The 21,614-nt window shown below is 34.1% G+C and overlaps 2 protein-coding genes across 2 annotated transcripts in view; both read right to left on the bottom strand.

Annotated features, from left to right (window-relative positions):
- LOC129249491 (uncharacterized) overlaps positions 1-21,614 on the bottom strand; it is an 88,926-nt gene that overhangs the window by 39,049 nt on the left and 28,263 nt on the right. The window lies entirely within an intron of this gene.
- On the bottom strand, positions 6,749-7,707 carry LOC129249492 (uncharacterized). The gene is made up of 4 exons (XM_054889342.1): positions 7,608-7,707; positions 7,326-7,550; positions 7,191-7,253; positions 6,749-7,128 (listed from the first exon to the last, which is right to left on the bottom strand). The coding sequence occupies exons 1-4, from the start codon at positions 7,650-7,652 to the stop codon at positions 6,970-6,972; spliced, it is 492 nt and encodes a 163-aa protein (XP_054745317.1). The 5' UTR covers positions 7,653-7,707; the 3' UTR covers positions 6,749-6,969.

The following is a 21,614-nucleotide window of genomic DNA, read 5'->3' as shown; positions in this document are numbered from 1 at the left end:
AATTGCCACGCTGGGTGCATTTTAGTTGTGGCAAAAAAATAATAATAATTAAACGGAAGAGAATTAATTTGAATTACGTGGCCGCAGGGAAGCCATTGCTAGACAAAGAAGCAAAATGTGAGACAAAGTAAGAAGTTAGTTGTGCGTCTCGTCGTTTGGGTTTAAAAGGTGTTAAATAAGTAGCTGAAAAGGAGCGGGGGTAAATATTTAAATTAAGCATTAAATTCAGCGTCCTAAACTGGTCAAACAAAATTTAATTCAAGGTGTACAAGTACAAATATTTAAAATATACTGCAAGATTCGGCGATTAATCACAATTTTAAAATTAGAGAGAGTACGAATTATACAGAAATTAAACAAATGAAAAAATGATAGGAAAAACGTGCGGCGGTTTGAAACATGAAAAACATTTTTGTTATTAATTTTTTGGTAGGCATTCTCTAAAAAACAAATTTTTAGAAAAAGTTCAACTTTCAAAAAAAAATTTTATAAAATAAATTGAACTTTAAAAACAATTTTATAAAAAAAGTAAAATTAATTTAAATTTTAAATTTTAGTTTTGAAAAATTTTGATAAAATTAAAGAAGTCTTAAAAGAATTAAAGATATTTAACTTTGAAAACTTTATATTATAATTTTCAATATTACGTAAATCTTAAAATTGTTAATTTGTTTTTTGTTTTTTATTTTTTCAATTCACACAAAAATTTTTTGAACTTATAAAACTCTTTTTAAAAAAAGTTAAACTAATTGAAATTACATTTTTTGGGAATTTTTATTTTTTCTTTTTGGAAAAATGTTGATAAATTTAATGAAAACTTAAAAAGAACTAAAGATATTTCACTTTAAAAAACTTTGTATTAAAATGTTCAATGTTTAATAAATCTTAGAATTATTATTATTTTTTTCCTGTTCATTCCTTATGTCTATGACTATAATAATCAAGCTTACAAATAAAACTTTATATTAAAATTTTCAATATTAATAAATCTCAAAATTTAATTTTTTTTTCAGTTCATTGGCTCTGTTTGTTTTTTTTTTAATTTTTATAAAACAAGTTGAACTTAAAAAAAAATTTTATAATAAACTTCAATTAATTCCAATGTTATATCAAATTTTCAGAAAAACTTACATATTGTTAAAATATTTAATTCTATAAAAAAGTTAAAATAATTTAAATTTTATATAAAACTTTTAGAAAAAATTACTAATTCTTAAAAAAAAGTTTACTAATTTAAATTTTAAATAAAATTTTTTGGAATTTTTTTGGATTTTTTTTTTATTTTTCAAAAATGTTAATTATTAATTGTTTGTTATGTTAAAAAGATCTTAAGATATTTCACTTTTTCGAAATTTCGGAATTTTTAATTTTTGTTTTTTTTTTCAGTTCACTTTTTATAAACCTCTTTTTTACAAAAATGTACGATAATGTCTGAAATACTTCAATCGCTGCACATGGAATCAATCTTTACTGTTACATGTTAATTTTTTAAAGAAAATCTTAGCGCGATTTTGAAAGAAAATGGTGACCAATTTTGAAAACAGCCATAAAGCCAGCCTAGTTTGACCTTTGTGCCAAAAACGATACGATAGAATTCTAAAGAAAAATGTATGCATTATCATAACAAATATTTTCTGACGTAAAGTGTTTTTTTTTTTCTCTAGGATTTTTAAGAGTACTTGAACTCGATTCATTTATTTGCACCTGAATGTGTACAACAAGGAATAATAAAACTCAACACAATTCATTTTATGCTCCGGAAATCGCACTTTTCAAATGGTAATTTATTTATTATTTATATGTTTCTACCCACAAAACAATCACACATTTTCGCTCACCATCTTACAAATTTTTATTAAAGGTAAATGCGCGAGTACAAATAAACTCACAGCCAAATAAAAAACATAAAAATGGATCAAAGGGAGTGATGCAAGAAAGATTGAAAAATAATGTACGAATGGGTCGGGTAAATGTACCGCAAGTGAAAAGCCATAAAAAATAAAAGAAGAAAATGGAACAGAAAATGTTGTACTATAAAATCTGCGCCCCAATTCAAAGAATACATTTGCAGCATGCCAAGTGATGAAGACATAAAATAAAAAATAAAAGCCAAATTGCTAGTCACAATCGGATGCAGGTACGGAGTGGCACAGCTGGCGTATGGAATTAATTTTACTTCGGCTATAAATAAAAATAATCGCAAGCATATTTTGCAATGCATTTTTGATTAGTACGTGTAAGTCTTGCCATTAAACGTGAAGTACAATTTTATTCAAATGACTTGCGCGGCTGATTTTGCGGTAGTCCGTTCTGTCAGACCAATTTTCAGTACATTTGGGTGCTAGTTGAGCGCTTATCACACCAATTGCAACTTCAATGTCATGTTTATACACTCGGTCCATTTCTACGTGTTTGACGCAATATTTATACTTAATGATGCTCCACAAAAAAATTGTCTAATGAAGTCAGATCGCAACTTCTAGAGGGCCAATTGACAACGCCGTTTCGAATGATTTTTTGATGCTCCCAACTTTGTTCAAATTAAAAGCGGCTTATTTTGTAAATTCTGACACATGACGAATGTTAGTTTAGGTGCAAATTCCTATTCGCATGTAATTCCACCATACAGCATTGAGTTTATTCTGTGAGATGCCACTGATGGTTTGTGTGTTAGTGCGTGTGTGGATGCTAACAAGTGTGAGAGGTATATGTGAGGAAAATGAAATGTGCTTGCAAATTCATCAACATCCACGAACCTTTCTGATGTAATTTTGCTTAAACTCACCTAACCCTGCGCGTAAGAAAAGTTTCTTGTTTGTACAATATTTGTTGAATCGGGGATATATTAGCACAGATGCGCGTGATATAGTACACTTTGAGGGGCAAGGTACAACTTGTAAAACTTTACAGCCACTCAAGTGGGGTATACTCGTGCTTACTAATATTTCAAACTTTTCACTTTGCGGCAGGCTTTTTTACAACCACTTACATTTTCAACTTTGTCTCTCTCTTTATCCTATAATGAAATTTGGTGGGCGCTGTAGTTGAATGAGCTTGCGTGTGACTATCATTCAGAGGGTCTGGGTTCGCAATCCACTGTGGATATGAAACATCAATTGGTAGAAGGGGCGGTCGCTCCTTGGCAGTTAATGGCAAACATCTGAGACTTTCTCTGCTTCTTGTCAAAATCATCTCCTACTTGGAGTCAGCGAAAAGCTCTAGTCCCTCCAGTTGTAGAATAACATCAGCAAAATACATACCACAATTAAATTATATTATGTGTATTTACATATACATACGAGTACATACATACATAAGTACTATCTGTAATGCAATTCAACTTTGCCATACTTAGCATCGTTCTTTTTTAGCATTTTTCTTATTTCTTTAGCACATTTTTAATTTTTTTTTTTTTAATTTCGCTTTATATAAATTTTTCTGCCTCTTTCTCCTGTTGTGTTTTCTCCGAGTACCTGCTTATTATTGTATTTGTGAGCAACAACATCCGGTTTAGGCAGAAAAAGTCGAGTGCCTATTACCTGAAAGCATTTCATACCACACCACTCACATTAATACCACATATACAGTCTGTCTAATAGAAGCGTGACCGCTTACTTACAGTTCCGTTTCGCAATACTCGTTGTGCAGTTTGTTGGGTTAGGTCAGCCAGGTTAGTTGTCTAAGGCAAGACAGTCGGTGGCCCTGGAACGCATTGTGATCCTGCATTTGATTTCCAGTTCTAACTGAGTTGCTTAAACCACTTAGATTCATTTAAGAAGGTAACTAGTCCCTCCATTCTTTGAAGTGCAGGACATTCACACCTGCAGAAATCATGGTGAGGTACACTCATTCTACTGGCTAGGATGCCAATAGTGCAGTGACACGTTATAACACCTTTGAGGACGCTGGCAGTTGATCTGTTGAATCCAAGCAGACAGTTTGTCCTTTTAGGATGCAATTTTGACTAGAGCGCTTAGGAGACCCCGCAGTTAGTAGTTAGAAACCACTTTTCTATTGATTTCTGCGATTACGCTTCCTGTGACAATCACAGGAATGCTTATCTTCTCTACCACTCGCTGAAGGTCGAGCTCATAGACTTTCCTTGCACACTCATCCACTTTTTCATTTCCCTCCACTCCAGAGTAGCCAGGGTCCCAAGCCTTAAAAAATACCCCTTCAAAGCAAGATCAGATCATCGATTTATATGTGACAAAGCCGAACTTATTGCTGCGTGGAACTGAAGCAGTTTTAATGAAAAATGGTGCCAATGTATCCAAAAATACGATTCGAGGACGTTTACTTGCAGAAGACCACAAATTCCGGAGCTCATTGAAAAAACTACTGCTCTACTTATCATCGTAAAAAAAAAATACTTGCATGACTAAGGCAAATTCAGAGCGTAATACTCACGGATGTATCTTTCTTTTGAGCGAATAGTGGCATACACCGGCTCTAGTGTACTGCTGATATTTGACAACTTTAACGAATTATTAAGCACTCAGTACAGATTCATGTTTGTGGCTGCTTCTCCGAAATAGGATTTGGCCGTTTTTTTGCGTTTACCGCCAATTTGAATGCAGTTTTGATAAACAAAATTTACCAAAAAGCATTCTTACTGTCAGCTGTGAAGATATTTCGAAGAGCTAACCAACCTTGGATTTTATGTGCAAGGAGATAGCGAGCCCACGCATCGAAGCCGAAGGTGTAGTATGGAAACAGAGAAATGGGATTGAAATATTGGATCGCCTGATGCCAACCATATTGAAAATATTTGGATGATAGTTAAGCAAAAACTCACAGAAAAACAAATATGGACGCTCAAACAGTTATCAAAGCATATTCGGCTGATTTGGAACCACAACTTGCGCAGAAATTAACACAAAATACGGCTCGGTACATTTTATTGGATATACTGCGTTTTATAAATACAACAAACCCATACAATGCAATTTGTTAGGATGGAATTGGTTAAAATAGTTTCCAAGTTATGGCGGTCACGCTTCTACTAGACAGACTGTAAGTGAAATAAAATACGCCAGTCGGTCGGGCAGTCATGTGTTTTCAGTATGCATTGTGGAAAGCCTCAAAATTTATTAATTTTCATGACAGATGTTGCGAAGGATGTACGAAAAAGTAATGGAGCAGCCAAGTGGTAAGCAAACTCTTCGCGAAATTTAAATTTTAGTACACAAACAAATGAGTGGTATGCTTCGCTTCATTGTCTTTTGTGCTGACGAACTGACGAGTAAGAAAGGCAGTTTCCTTTCATTTTCATATTTTTTTTCTTTCATCCCACCTTTCATTGTTGCATTAGTAAGCAGAAGTTAAATTAATCTTCGGTGTGCAGCAACATATTACGAAACATTAAATTTTGCACGCAAATATATTTACATATGAGTTTTTCTGAGATGATAAAGATGGGGGTGAGACTTTACAAAGGCAAGCAAAGTTTGCACTAAAGCCATATTAATTTGGATTTTTGTGATACAGTTAGGAGTTTTGTGTTAATTCTGCCTTTATAATGAATTTTAATTGACAAAGGGCCAGCTTTTCAGTGCAAGTTTAGCTTTCCTTTGCAATTCTTTTTTTTTTTTTGTGGGGATAGCTACTATTTGGAAACTGAAGAACGAAGCTTCGGATCCAGTAAATACTCGATACTTCGATAAAACATAAACTTCAATTAAGTTGTTCAAGTAGGTGGGTGGGTGAAATGGTTGAAGTACCACTCTGACACTCTGTAAGCGCCTTTTTGATACCATTATGTGACCACCAACACGCACAAATCTACAGCCAGTCTGACCTGTTGAGGTAATGGAGAAAATTTATGAGATTTGAGTTGGCGCACTGCCCCAGGCTTGCAAAGAAAGTAGCACCCAGTGAACTTAATCGTATAACTGCCAAACCCGGACATTTACAGAGGAGGTGCTGAACAGTCTCCTTCTCGAAAAGGTCCCCACAGCTTCTGTAATGGGAATGAAATGGTAACCCTAGCTTTTTCGCATGTGTGCCGATTGTCGAACGACCGGGAAACACAGCTACGAGTTTGGAAATTGAATGGGATGGAGTCCTCAGGACTTTCAGGGTCTTCTATTTATTGTACTGTGACAAAATGGTTATCAAAATAGAACATGAAGATTTAGAGCTCCATCTTTTCTGCGCTTTCCAGGGAAATAAGTTGTGCAATACTCCTTTAACAACAGTCAGGGGAATGCCGATGACGGGGTAGCTCAATTGCAGTCCGATAGGAAAACCTAAAGAAGTTATAAAAAGAATGAAAAATTTTGAAAATTGAATGGTACACTAAAGCTCAACCTTTTGGACTATTGCAGCAACTATAGTGTAGTTACAAGGTGGCGCAAAATTAATCATCCTACCCCATAATTTATAATTTATGCAAATGGGGTTACCATCAATTATACTTCAGACTTATGATTTGGATAGCTGCAATATACAAACAGACAAGCAATGGAGCACTTAAAAGTCAAAATAAAGGTTTCCATCGCTCAAAATCATTTTGTTTTTTTATTTCATAAAAGTTATTCAAAAACAAAATTGGATGACTAATTTTGTGCTACCATTACATACATTTTGTCAAATTTAACACTGATTTGGAACTACCGAAAAAGGAATACCGAGCATGGTAGATCTCATCCGTCGAATTTAGTATTAATTCAGAGCCTTCGAAACAAACATACAATTGACAGTTCCTAGAAAATTCACCAGTGGTGCGATTCACTAACACATTTTATCGATATTCGCTTTGTTATCTTTCCTTAACCACAATTTTTACGATTTTGCTATTCAGTAACCCATTTCATTACGAAAATCGACAAGACAAAATCAGCTGTTTGGTTACGATGTCGATTATCGCAATCTAAACGACAATAATTTTGGTGTTGTTAAATCAAACGATAAAGAAGAATTAGTGATTTTAATCAAAACTGTGAAATTATATGATCAAAAACTTATTTAAAAAGCGCGAGTATGTCCTTTGAGTATTTGGCTTATGATTGGCGTTAGATTGTTGAATGCTTCCGCGGTAGCGCTTAAACCATTCCCCAATACGGCTATTGCCTCCGCCATCATTTTATTCGCCTGGGCACTTGCAGAGCTGCTTTCGGCTAAGATCTATTAAAAAATAGCAAGAACAATTAATAAAATGCCACTTTTATGTGTTGAAAATAAATTACCTTTAAAGCATCTGCTTGTTGTTTCGCGACTTCTACGGTTTCTACACTCGACTGGGCTAGCATCTATTAAAAAACAATCACCAATGGACAAATGGTATAAAAAAATTATTTTACATAAAGTTCAAAAGAAATTACCTTTAGTGCATCTGCCTGTTTTTCTGCTATTTCCAAAAATTTCTTCCGAGCATCACCGTCTTCTTCCATGCGCTTTCTTTTCAAGTTCGCCCATGGTGTTCTCCTGTCTGAGATGTGCGAATTACCTGACCTCAGCGTGAAATTTTCTGCAAGTGGCGTCCGTAAAGGCGACGGGGCTTCCGAAATCATGCTTTCATCTTCCACTTCGATACCCATTTGGATTACCTAAAAATTTACACACCAGTAAGTTACACTTTCAAACATACACTTCATGCAATTTACCTCCTCTAGTGGAATATTTTCAGCTGTTGAATCGTGCCCATTCATATATTCTTCCCCTATAAGAGCAGACACCCGCCTCTCGAATTCCGTTAGGGGCTCCTCACTGATAGGCCTGTTTCCAGATAAAGCTGGTTGCCTTCGCCGATTTCGTGCTTTGATGCTGGTGCGGCTTTTTAAGTCCCGCCATACCTTTTTAGGGAAATGATTAACATCTCTCTACTTTTAAGTAATAACACAATATTTTCTTACCGTGTGCCATTGATTGGCTGTCTTCACTGCTCCACCCAGACTATTTAACTTTGTTGCTAGCTCGCTCCACTTTTTGTCGCATTCGAACTTACCATGGAGGCTGTGGAACCTAGATCCTGCTAGACACGGGACTTCCATTAGGTAGTCAAGCATACGATTTAGCTGCTAGAGTGTGGCACGGTTTCTTTTAGTAGCTGTCGATGTCATCCTAAAGCAATATACAAAAAGTATTAATAAAAGAATAAATTCAAATAAACAGTTATTTTATTGTACTTACTTTATGCAAATATAATTGGTAAAAAACACTTAAAATTGAATCTAACAGCTTGGCTAGTATGTTTCTTGTTCTTTTTCTTTGTGTTAGTCGCTCATTTTGACATTTAATTTTACAAAGATGCCACTCTCTATCAGTTTGAATAAATAGAAGAAAACAGCTGTTCAGTGTTAGTTAACATAAGTTGGTGAATAGCACAATCGACAGTGCCATCGACATATACTGTCGACAAAACAAACACAGGTGGTGTTTATATGGAAAGAAGAAGAAAGGTGAAATAGCTATGTAAATTCGAAAGAATGGCAACAGTGTCGGGACCAATGCACTTCTCTGGTGCGGGATATTACTTGCAACTAAGTCGACTGGCTTGGAACTAAAACTATTCTGGTGAACCTAGAACTACGACTAGTTCGCGTTCTTTTTCAACTCTCCACAAGTAATAGGTTAAATTTGTTTCTGTTAATGAATATCTAAAAACACACAAATAGTCCAAAGAAGACAATGTTAAATGTTCTAAAAATCTGAACTTTTGCGCCCTCTTTTCAACTAGTATATATCTGGTTAAGAGGAGATTGATTCGTAATGCTTGCTGCTAGTCGAAACAGCAACAATTTTAAAGTAGAAATAAAATCTAAATTTTGTATTAGCTTAAAAGATGCTTCGAAACTCATTAAGTAGGAGGCCATACTTCGTTAGAAATTCTCTCTCTCTTAGCTTCACAGTCTTCGTTCGAAATTACAAAATATAATATTTACAAGCAAATTATGAGGGAATTATATTAAGCGCCTGCAGTTCGCTTATGGAGTACACGGCTCTTTCATATGATCTTTGAAGATTGCAACAGAAATATGTGTCGAAGCCTCTCAAATAAATAGAATAGAAGAAAGCTGTAGATAGTCTATATGTCACCGCTGAATAAAAAGTATTAAAATTTCACTCGTGCTCAATTACGAGCCTTTAATCGAAGTGTGCATCTGTAAGCCCTTAAGTCTAAGCTAAGCTTTTTACTTATATGTATATTTTAATAGAATCCAGTCTAGTTTAATTTAATTTATGTTAAATCGAAACTACTTGCATCTCATTCGACTGGCACACACTTTTATTTAGACAATAAATCCTCCGGAGTGTCAGTTACGCACTGACAACACGCTGTAATCGTTATTGGCACACTCACTCTCATGCATTGTTGCATAGAATTTCTCCATAGACACATAACAGAACAGGTGTACGAAAAGTACAAATAGCAGGAAAATGCTCCATCAACATGTGAGTGAATATGGGTATTGTGGAGAGGAAGGAGAAGCTTGAGCGATGTGTAAAAGGTAAATTCCATTTTTAACTGCTTTTTATGTTTACATTTTGCACGATACACAAACCGTCAATATGCGGACACAAGCGCCTGTGCTTGTGTATATGTATTGACATATGAATGTATATATTCCATGCTGTGTTTTAAATAGAAACTGGCTGCGTGCCTTTGTTTGTTAATATGCTTTTGTTGGTTCCTTTGGGGAGAGTGCACAAAAATTTGTCAGAATAAGCAAACAGAGCAGGGAAATTCAAGGAAGCGGAGAACTGACTGAGGACGTGTGCAAGAGAGTAAAAAAAACAAAAAATATGTGAAATGTTAAACCGGAAATTGTCTTGAAAATCAATAAATAGAGTAAAAGGCCATTTTGATGACGATTTTTTTGAAACGAACAAAAAATTAATTTAGTTTTAAAATGCTGTTGTTGTTGTTTTAGCAGAAGAAGTTAGAGGAATGCTGTTTTAAAATAAACTCGATTGCTGCTTTATACTAAACTTGTATTGCTTTGATATAAAAAAAAGTATTATAAAACATTTTTGGCACATTAAAGAGGTAGAACTTTTAATTCTATATTTATATTTTGTCCTTTTTGATTTTGACGTGATAACGTCTTATAATTCGATTTAGCCGGCTGCACGCACGAAAAAATGTGTCGTTACCTTGCTCATTAGTGTTACCTTGCTCATTTGTCGTTACCTTGCTCATTGCCGTTACCTTGAATGAACTGCAAGCGAAAGCGCGGAACGAACAAAGCAAACGAACAGCAACGTTCGACATCTTGCTCTCTCCTACTTCAGTGAGCGTATATATGTATGTATATGCGCATATGTACTTATATAAATTCACGTATTTGTATTTGCATATGCCTTCTTATTGATTATTATTAATTTTATTTACTTGAAGAATTTAAAATAAAACCAAGTTTGTTAATAATACCTGTTGTTTTAATGTTATTATTATTAATTTTTTTATTATATATGAAGGAAAAAATGTATGGTATTGTAATATTTACCATATACCTTATAAGATATGTTGTATACTAATATATGTATATAAACATGCATATATGTACATATACAATTTCGCGCAATTTTCAAAAAGAACAAATCTATATGTAAAGATGCATACAAGTCATATGGACATATCAAATATACGAATCTATTCCGTACGCAAGCAAATGTAAGCTAATGTGCTTGAACTGCAAGCGAGAGCGCGGAACGAACGACAAAGAGCACAATCGGCCCTCGCGTTCGGCAACGTTCGACATCTGGCTCTGTTCTACTTGAGTGAGCATATATATGTATGTATATGTATGTATGTGCGCATTTGTATATAAATTCACATACTTGTATTTGCATATGCCTTCTTCCTGTGTGCATGGTAATGAACCATTTCTCTGTTGAGAATAGGACGATGATAGAAAAAGTAGGAAATGAAAGGGAGTGTTTCGAGTGTAAAGTGTCTTGAAAAAGGCAAATCGATGATGATGCCTCTTAGTGTTGTTGACTTATTAACGTCTGATGCACAATCGAAATTGAAGATATCTTTCATGAATTTGATAAATGTTTCGTCATTTTTCACGTTTGTGTAAATGTAACTTGACCTATTTCATTGCAATTCCATTTACCTCCTCCTCTATATCCATACAAAATATCTATCAAACAAATAAAATTAAAATTTTGTTTTGAAAATTGCAACCATTCCATCAATATTTTCTTATGACGTTGTCACGTTAAACTATCGTCAGTAAACCGACTTTACAGACAACCTCTTTTTTTGTTAAGTTTAGCTTTATATCATTAAAATTTAAGAATTTCTTAAAACAAAATAAACTGCAGTGCTTTAACATAAAAAAAAAACATTTTCGGCACATTTTTAAACCATGGATCTAAATCGGCCAATTCTAAATAATTCTGCCTAATTAAATAATTCTATATAAATTTCATTGCCAAAAATATTAAATTTGTTTTCTTACTTCTAATGCTGGATATCTTTACTCATTTGCCCAAAAAATTTAAGTAAATAATGTTAAATTGCATCCACGAAGTTTCCTTCCATTAATTTTGCTAATGCTCCCCATAAATCTTAAACTGCTGTAAGGAAATAATTCCAAATGTCTTCCAAATTAAATGTCCTGTCTCATGGGACTTCGCTAAAAATATAGTTTCGGGCATTGTAATCCGTTAATGAATTTATTTCGCATGCTTCAATTGCTTGGAGTTACTTGCATAATAAATACTTGAGGTAGAAGAGCTTATAAATTTTAGACATACTCGTATACATACACATACACACTCAACCAACTGTTTGTACAGACTCGAAAAGCACAACTAAATAATTAATTCAAATGGATACAATGGCCCCATTCTGCAATAGTGGCATCTGTATGAAATTGTGCGTTTAGTAAATAGTGATTTACCTATTCATTAAATAGTCACTTTGCTGAATACTCTTACTGTGCTATATGTATACATACATATATACATACACATACATACTTTGTAAACAAGCCATTGTTTGGTGCATTTACTCTGTGAATTTCCCCATACCAAATTTAATTGAGTAATGTATTATACATAGCCGAATGGGTTGGTGCGTGATTACCATTCGGGATTCACAGAGAGGTCGTTGGTTCGAATCTCGGTGAAAGCAAAATTAATAAAAACATTTTTCTAATAGCGGTCGCCCCTCGGCAGGCAATGGCAAACCTCCGAGTATATTTCTGCCATGAAAAAGCTCCTCATAAAAATATCTGCCGTTCGGAGTCGGCTTGAAACTGTAGGCCCCTCCATTTGTGGAACAACATCAAGACGCACACCACAAATAGGAGGAGGAGCTCGGCCAAACACCTAACAGAAGTGTACGCGCCAATTATTTATTTTTTTTTTTTTTAATGTATTATATATGAAATTCTGCATCTCATCATTTCCCCAAATGTAGAAAATGTGATAGGCTACGGGAACTCGAAAATTTCGCACACTCATCGTAGGGGCATAGCAACTGATGTCTCTCTCGAATATCTATTGAGCGTCATGCACGTTATGCTTTTTTTTTTGAGACGACTGAGGGGATGAAAGAAAACCCGCAGGAACTGTAGCCCAAATAAGCCTATGAAAACTGTTTTCAAATTGGAAGCAGCATTGGAATAATTGATTATTATGGAAATAACTTTAGAAGCGAATCGAGAATAGGCTATATCAACCGCTCATAGTAAAATTTTCCAAGGAATATATTTGTAGAGCCTTTTAACCGTCTAATTCCTTTTTTAATAGAATATTTTAGGTGTTTGTCAGATAAAGGGTAAAAAAAGCCCACTGTGAGAGACGAAAAGGCGTTAAAATGTTTTTTTTAAATCAAAACAAAACGATAAAGAGCTAAGGTGTTAGCATCGGTTTTTTGGGATGCAAAAGAAATTTCGTTTGTGGATTACTTACAAACTGGTACAACAATAAATTACGATCATTATTGTAACCTTTTAGAGCAGTTGAAGAAAAGAATTCATGAAAAAAGACCCAGTTTGCAAAAGAAAAAACTATTTTCATCAGGACAACGCAACGTGTCACAAGATCATTTTGACAAAAATCCCTGAATTAAGCGGTTACAAGCATCCAGAAATTTCGATTTTTTGTTTCTAGGATATTTCGAAAGTATAGTACCTTAAGAATATACTGTGAAATTTTCATGCGGAAATTCCCAATATTATAGCTTCTACAGCCCATTAAATAGGTAGAGTGCGGTTCGCGCGCTCCTGTGCCTCAAACTTTAAACTCGTTTTTCTCGAAACTACTTTTTGCGGCACGGTCTGCATGATAACTCATACAGTTTTTAATATTTTATTCAATGCGGTTTTTTTTTAATATTCGAAAGTGTTTTCTCTATAGATTTGATTTTTGATATTTTTATTAAAAAAATTTTCAAATATATATTAATTAAAGTGTGACATTTATGACGTAAAACGCATACTTTTTTTTAAAATGCCATAAATTGCAAAATTTTTCGAAATTCAAAAATACGGCTTTACAACTGTTTTTTAGAAAAATTTTTTAACTTTTTACAGATCCATCTACATTTCAAGGAGAAATGATTCAGAGCGTGGAGACTTTGAGGCACGTGATTTTTTATATATTAATTTTTGTAAAGAAAAATTAAAATAAATTTTTTTATAAAGTTTAAGTACTAATAAAAATGTATACAATTTTATTATATTTATTTCTATTGTTATCCTTTCTAAAAACAGCTTTTCTTTTAGCGCATTTTTGACGATGCTGGACGTATGCAACCTCTCAAAGTTTCAATAGTAGGAGCATCCACTATATTCACCAGATTTGTCTCCTAGCGACTTCCCTCTGTTTCCGGACATAAAAAAATGCATGCGTGGAAAGCCTTTTTCATTAAATTATGAGGTCAGATGTGGAAGCGTTTTTTGCAGCCCTTCCAGATTCTCACTACAGCGATGGAATTCATAAATTCGAATCTCTTTGGAACAAGGGTAGTGATGTTCAGGGAGACTATATTGAATAATAAATAGTATTTCAAAGCATAAAATTGTGTTTTTCTTATAGAACAGCAAAGCTTATTGAACAACCTGAGTCTTATTAACAAATTTTTATATTGACGTGAATTACTTACCCATTATACCTTAAAATGTTTGTTTAAAAGTCTTTCAAAAAATATTTGCTTCTGTATAATAAATAATTATTTTTTACAATATTAATCTATTTTTCTACCTTGGCATGTATACAGATATTTGCAGGTTATGTAAATTTATATTATACAAGTATATAAACCATCCTATATTGCATTATTAGTAAGCTCGCTTATTCAGATGTGTTAACTTACAAGGATATTTAAATTCGAACTAATAAAAAGATAACTTTTCTTCTGCACTTCTCTGCACACTTAAAAGCTGTGTACCTACTCAAATGGAGTTCTTTACTTAGCAGAGCATTTCATTTATTTATAGTCACACTTGCAGCACATACATAGCGTTTGAAATATCTCCTGCATATGTATGTATTGATGTAGTAACAAGTCATATTTGCATACACACATTAACATAACATTCTTTGCCACTCATACAAATTTAGCATTTGAGTTGATACAATGAAGTTGATTTTACGGTAAAAGCACACTAACCTCTTTATGCTAAGTTGTCAGTGCCATGGGCACAGACATGCCAGTCTGCTAGTTTACATGAATATCCGTTTAACTAACTGTACATCCTATGCATGTTGATAGGTCGGATGGATATGTTAGGTGGTATGTCAGCTACTTGCCTTATTTATAGGAGCACACAGTGTACGTATTTAGTACCTACTATGTACCATACATTAGGACGTATCGATATGCGTTCAGCAGATGCTGATTCTTTGCAATAAAACAAAAATCTATATATTCATATGAGAAGGACTCATTTGGAAGCTAAGGACTTTTTTCTCATTTCCCCAATTAAGTGAGCTTTACTATACATATATGCATATATAATTGGCCCGTACACTTCTGTTAGGTGTTTGGCCTCCTCCTCCTCCTATTTGTGGTGGGTGTATTGAGGCTGTTCCAGTATTAGAAAAACATTTTCTTCATTTTGGTCCTTCGCCTACGTTGAATTCCGAATGGTAGTCACGCACCAACCCGTTCGGCCACGGCGGCCGCTTTACTAACCGAGTCAATAAACTATTCCAGGCTTTAGATGGCCTTTTAGCTATTTCTGCTTTATCTTCGTTTCCGCCAATTGCTTATCGCTCAACAGGCAGTGACGATTCGAGAGTGGTTAGAATTTCTCGGAGTTGTGTCAGAAAGATTTTAACGCAGTTTACAACTATATTCGTACCTTTGATGAAACCTGCCCAAGCAGGCACCGATGTAGTGGATAAAAGAGGATGAAGAAAGGCAACGAAAGGCAACCAATTTAAAATCGAATAGTCGGCGTGAAAGATTATAGCTACCATTTTCAGGGATAGCGAGTGAATTTCAGTAATTGAGTAATAATTGCATAATAGAACTTCAAGAAACGTTATTTTACTGGATCAGACACGTAAGGTATCCATACAGAAGAGAAGTTTCCAGTTGATGCGCTGTTGGTATTACTGCACATTTAAAGCACTCGAGTCGAGAGGGACGCCTTAAAAACTGCAAGATTCACAGAAATTGAGCCAACATTACAGTCCTGATCTGGTTATTAGTGAACTTTTTTCTTTTTAAGCTCAAAAAAAAAAAAAATAGTTACGAGGTGAAGATTTTTGAACTACACTGAGTTGAAGACGGCTGTAGAAAACCATTTTGCAGAAAGATTCTAAAAATATTTTTTCAGTGGCATAAATGCATCGTACCATATCTGTGAAAGTCCTGCTTTACTAAATACCTTAGACAGCAAACTTATTAGCCGCCCTTGTGTTATATATATAATATATGTATATATAATTGGCGTTTACACCCTTTTTGGGTATTTGGCCGAACTTTTCCTCCTATTTGTGGCGTGGGTCTTGGTATTCTTCCACAAATGGAGGGACCTACAGTTTTAATACGACTTTGAACGGTGCTTTTACACAATGGAAATAAACATACGCCTATTAGTCATATAAACATATTCCGATTAGTCATTCCATTTCTATGAACGAAAAATAATAAGAAATTGCGGTATTCCTGAAAAAAAAAATATTAACAATTATTTTAACTATTTTTTCCTCCGCGCGAGCTAACTCTAGATTATATTTAACCAATATTATTGACATGTAAAAAAATCGACCTGCCTTAATGTGGATTGTACATATGTATGTATGTACATGCTTGTTCAATGCGACCATCAATATGCAAATTTTTAGTTATGAGAAAGATGGACTACGAGTATCTCTCCGAAGTTCACTTGCATGAGCTAACACAAAGGCACTAGTTAGCATGAAAGCTTAGTATAATATATGTTTGCATGTATGTGTACGAGTATACATTCATACTGATTCCTTCCCAGTTGAACTTGAAGTGAGATTTCCCCAAGCGGTGAATAAGAGAGTACTCCTTTCGGCATGGTTTTGGAGGAACAGAAGAGATCCGTTATATTTTCTCGTCAATTCAGCAATAGAAAACAAATTTCGTTCATTGTAAAAAAGAACATTTTGGCAGAATTAAATTCTAGAGTTGAACCCAAAAGCTGTTCTAGTCTTATCTCTTCGCAATAACCAATTTTGCTGCTGTGCTAAAGTGATTTCCTATTGAACGCTTACGAGATTTTTATAAGTACTCTTTAATTGCTTGTTTAGGAGGTTCCTCTTCATTTGTTTGTGTATATAGGCTTGAGGGATGATTCTGCAAAACTCGCTCATAGCTCGCTTAGCAGCGAAGTGCGATTTTCTACAAAAACTACCTCATTACTCACTTGCATTTGAGAGGTTTGGGCAAAGATCCTCCAAAACTTCCCCATTTATTGGTTAGAAGGAATATGAAATTATTGACAAAAATTCCCTCATTGTACGTTTGGGAGGTGAAAGGAGATTTTTCATTAATCCAGTAATCGAAACAATATGCTTATGGCGACATCCGGGAATCACTATCTGGCTTTCAGTGAATTTGACAGAATCAGCTGATTCGTGGCGTAATAATTAAATATTTGTTTTCATTTTATTGTTGTAATTTTTTTTCATTGTCATTGATCTTCAGTAGCGAATTTCCATACAACGAGGTTCTCTTACTAGTTTATTTATTGTTGCGTCACAGCCAGAATTACTCTCACGTTTGTCGTCATCTGGTAATCTATCATCATCGGTTATCGTGAGGTGTACTTCCAATTTTACTAATACTATTGAAAACCTATTTCCAAAGGGGTGAGTCTTCTTCTTCTTTTCTGATTTTCACATCGCACACTGGGCCAGAAGACCCGAGTGAGTGGCCAAAAATAAAAATTTTCGACTTAATTTAAACAGGAAATTTATAACATCATCTTATTTTGAGTAATTTTTTACACCAAATTATAAAGTTTCATTAGTTTTTATCAATTAGTTTTTTTTTATGTAACAGTTCAAAGTCAAAGTTTTAGTTCGATTTTTAACACTTTCAAACAATGTTTATCAATAAGTTGTTGTGAAAAATACTACTCAAGATGTTATTATCGTCCATAACTTTTCTTTATGGATATCAAAAAATAATTTATAATTGAAACCATGTGTATTTATGTTGAATAAGTTTTTTTTTTAACATTTAATCAACAAAATCTGTTTTTTATTCATACATGACTTACTTTGAAAACAAAGTTCCCCGAAGTTCCCCTATCAAATGAGTTAAATTTTATGCCAAATTGTTCGTAAAGAAGTATTAAATAACGCATATATGCGCCTTTTTGCGCCTTTTCATAAACATGTCTGAAATATCGATATTAGTGTGAGAGAAATCTCAAATAATTCTGACCCATTAATGTTTGAGCCAAAACTACCGAGGGAAAATCGAGTTTAATTCAGTGTTTGCATTTACTACTTCAGAGCAGCAGTACTACCCCAAATAATGCTCTGCTCTAACTATGTAGTTAAACATTGTCAACTACAGAGTAGAGCTGATAGCGCACAAGTCAAACTAGGACTCCAAGCTATGACTCTAACTGCGCAACAGTCAGAGTCATAGTAGAAAAATAATTGCCTCGTAGTTTTACACAGGAGCTCATAGTCACTAAAATAAAATGCGCAGTAGACCAAAAACAGAGATTGAACTTTCTCCAGAAAGATCCAGAACTGTCCAGTACCTCAGAGAGTGAGAGACTCTCAGCAGATCGTTCGGTCAATGTGCGCCCCCACCCCCGTTTTTATTTTGTACACGAAAACTGCGGAGCGACTATTTGCAGTACTACGAAGTCATTTCGCGATGTCATATTTTGAGCGAGAGTGAATGTGATAGGAAAACAAACTTATAGGATCTCTTTAATCGATTACTAGATACTTCTGATCCATTACTGTCTAGTATGAACAGGTTGTCTAGAGCTAATAACAGAAGACGTTTACCACTTTCAGCAGAAGTTAAACAGTTACTTTTGTTAGACACTCAAAATATGGAAAATGATCATAGCAGTGCCAGTGCAAATGAAGACGAATATGAATCGGAAGATGAAACAGAGGCCGAACGCGATCATGAAATGATTGCGTCTAATGACGTTCACAAACTTCTAGATGAACTTGAACTATCAGAAGAAGAAACTTCTGATTCTGAATAAATTGAGCTTAAATGCAGATTCAAAAATTAAGTCAAATTAAAAAAAATTAAAAATTACAAAAATTACAACAAAAAAAAAATTAAAAATTACAAAAATTACAAAAAAAAATTAAAAATTACAAAAATTATTGTACAAAAAAAAATTAAAAATTACAAAAATTACAAAAAAATTTAAAAATTACAAAAATTACAAAAAAAAATTGGTATACTAAATCGTACTAGAATCCTCCTCGCGGTGTATCCTGGGTGTATGAGTACAGACGTATTTTCTTTGTTCTAAACCCCTTGATTCTGAGTTTGAAACAAAAATACTGATTTTTTAAATTTTATGCCCGCCATTTTGGATCCGCCATTTTGAATTTCTCAAAGTTGACATTATATTCGTAATGTGCATTGTTCTAAACCCCTACATTCTGAGTTTGAAGCAAAAATACGGATTTTTTAAAATTCATGTCCGCCATTTTGGATCCGCCATTTTGAATTTTTTAATTTTGACTTCAGATTCGCATTTATAGAGTTAAATAACTATAATAAACGTGGTTTTAATCGGTTTTATGGCCTTTTCCTAAGAAAAAAGAGTTTTGACCACTCACTCGGGTCTTCTGGCCCAGTGTGCATCGGTGGCTACGTCAATAAGCATAATTGTCGGATTTGGGGCTCCGAAAATCCACACGTTACTGTAGAGAAGCAAATGCGTCCACAACGAGTCACTGTTTGGTGCGGTTTTTGGTCTGGCGGCATCATCGGGCCATTTTTTTTCGAAAATGAGCGAGAAGCCGCGGTTACAGTAAATGGCGAGCGTTACCGTGACATGCTCAACGAGTTGTTTCCAAAAATTGAAGAGGATGACATGGACGACATTTGGTTTCAACAGGACGGTGCAACTTGTTACACTGCCAAAGTTACACTCGAACTTTTGGCTACCGTTTTTGAAAACCGAATAATCAGCCAAAATTCTGATATCAATTGGTCGCCTCGGAGCTGTGATTTAAGCCCGTTGGACTATTTTTTGTGGGGAGCCGTTAAGGACAAATGCTATGCGAACCATCCAGAGACGATTGATGCTTTAAAATACGAAATCGAAGTTGCCATTCAGGAAATTGGAGCCCAAGCAATCAAAAATGTGCTTAAAAATTGGGTTGATCGAATGGCTTACTGTAAAGCCACTCGTGGCAGTCATTTGAACGATATTATTTTTCATTCATAAATGACAATGTTCATTCTTCAAAATAAAAAAAAGTTTGAAAAAATATTGATTAGTTTTTTTTTTATAGCCGATTCAAAAACAAATTTTACATGACCCACCCTATATTTTAACGATTTTCCTCTCTTAGGTAAAGAATTATTTGTCTGAAAAACACTGGGATGCCCTGGAAATAGCCAAAATCTTAACCCTTTGGCACATAATTAAGGTTGAGTTGAATGAAAGCAAACCTAGAACATTACTCGAATTAATGAGTTAGATTTGATCTTTGAAAAAGTTTGAAATGATGTGATTTCCCGGCAAAAATACACAATTTTATTTGATTCAATGCTTAACAGCATAAAAACCGTCATTAAGCAGGACGGAGTATCAACCAAATATTAATGTTAAGATCATAGTGAGTATTGATTTCATTAACATTCTCTGGTAACATCTCATGTTACGATTTACATAACTATGTTATCTTATATTTCCCCATATAAACACATTTTCTTGACTTTAAAAATAAACAGTTTAGTGATATATCGACATATTTATACTAAAATTGACAAAAATAAAATCATTTGACCTGCCACGAAGAATTAAAAAAAATTGTTTTTTTCTTATTGTGTATTTCAAGCAGATCATGCCATACTCACATCTACTCACATGGCAAAGTCATAACCAAACTACGCGCTGATTCGAATGTAAAAGTTAGAAAGAGTTTATTTGTTAAATAACGAAAGTTGTAGACATTTATGACAGTCTGATTGCCACAATTGTAGAACTTTCGAGGAGAATAGAAATTGGAGAAAAAGCAAGCACAACAATTTTAAGGAGATGGTGTGAACAAAAGATATTACAGCTCAGTTAGAAAGAAGTAGGAAAGAATTGTAGCAAGTTTCTGGAAAAAAAAATAAAAAACAAACAAGAAACCGCAAATTTACTAAAGAACCTTTTCCATTTCTAATTGTGCTTTGCTTAATTAAGGCTACTTCTACCAAGTCTTTGCCATTTTAAGAAAAGCATAATTTGCGCTTTAATAGTTGTGAACCACTAGGAACAACAGTTTGAAATTTCTACCTATCTAACAGATAACAAATACGGAAATTGCAAATGCATGCTTCATTAATTCCACAACAGCTGAATGCTGCGAGTAGAGAAAACCCACGGAAATATCAGTCGTCCAACACTGTTGGCAACTTTTCCTGTCTTGTGTTAATTAATGTGCATTTAAATGGTGCATTTAGAGGATCCTACTGACTGCCGGCATTTATCAAAGAATGCCATTTATCTATTCAAGTGAGAAATTTCACTGAATCGACTGCTGAAAATTTGAGCTTTGCAAGACAAATTTACATATTTTTGAAGGCAAAACTGTTGTAACAGCAACTGGGACAAAAAACTGTATGCAAAATTTTAATCGGATTTGCAAATAAAAACGTTTAAAATTTTATTTTATGTCGAATTTGTAACTTTGAAATATTTTGGTTGTTTGCTTTTCGTTGGCAATTTTCAAACTTTACTAACCGTTTTGCTGTTTACTTTGATTCGTTGGCGCTTACAGACAGACCTTCGTTTTGAGCACAAGCCAACCACAAAACTAAGAGGAACTAATGCAGAAACATTGGCAGAAGTAATGCAGTAAAAAATATTTGCATGTTTTGGATGAATATGAGAAATAATAACACTTGGTGAAATGCTCCTAGCATTTTAAAAACTTCATTATATTGATTTTATTATATTTATATTATATTTTTAACAATCGTCAACGAAGCCACTCGCTATAATTTCACTTTCAAAATG

Source organism: Anastrepha obliqua, chromosome 5 (genome assembly GCF_027943255.1).
Source record: "Anastrepha obliqua isolate idAnaObli1 chromosome 5, idAnaObli1_1.0, whole genome shotgun sequence".
Taxonomy (NCBI): domain Eukaryota; kingdom Metazoa; phylum Arthropoda; class Insecta; order Diptera; family Tephritidae; genus Anastrepha; species Anastrepha obliqua.
This window is presented reverse-complemented; position numbering and strand designations above follow the sequence as displayed.

Bases quoted from the DNA above. Each gene is read 5' to 3' on its own strand.
- LOC129249492 (XM_054889342.1), bottom strand. From the start codon at position 7,652: ATGAATGGGCACGATTCAACAGCTGAAAATATTCCACTAGAGGAG. The intron at 7,551-7,607 runs GTAAATTGCATG...GTAAATTTTTAG, and splicing joins AAAATATTCCACTAGAGGAG to GTAATCCAAATGGGTATCGA. The intron at 7,254-7,325 runs GTAATTTCTTTT...GTTTTTTAATAG, and splicing joins AACAGGCAGATGCACTAAAG to ATGCTAGCCCAGTCGAGTGT.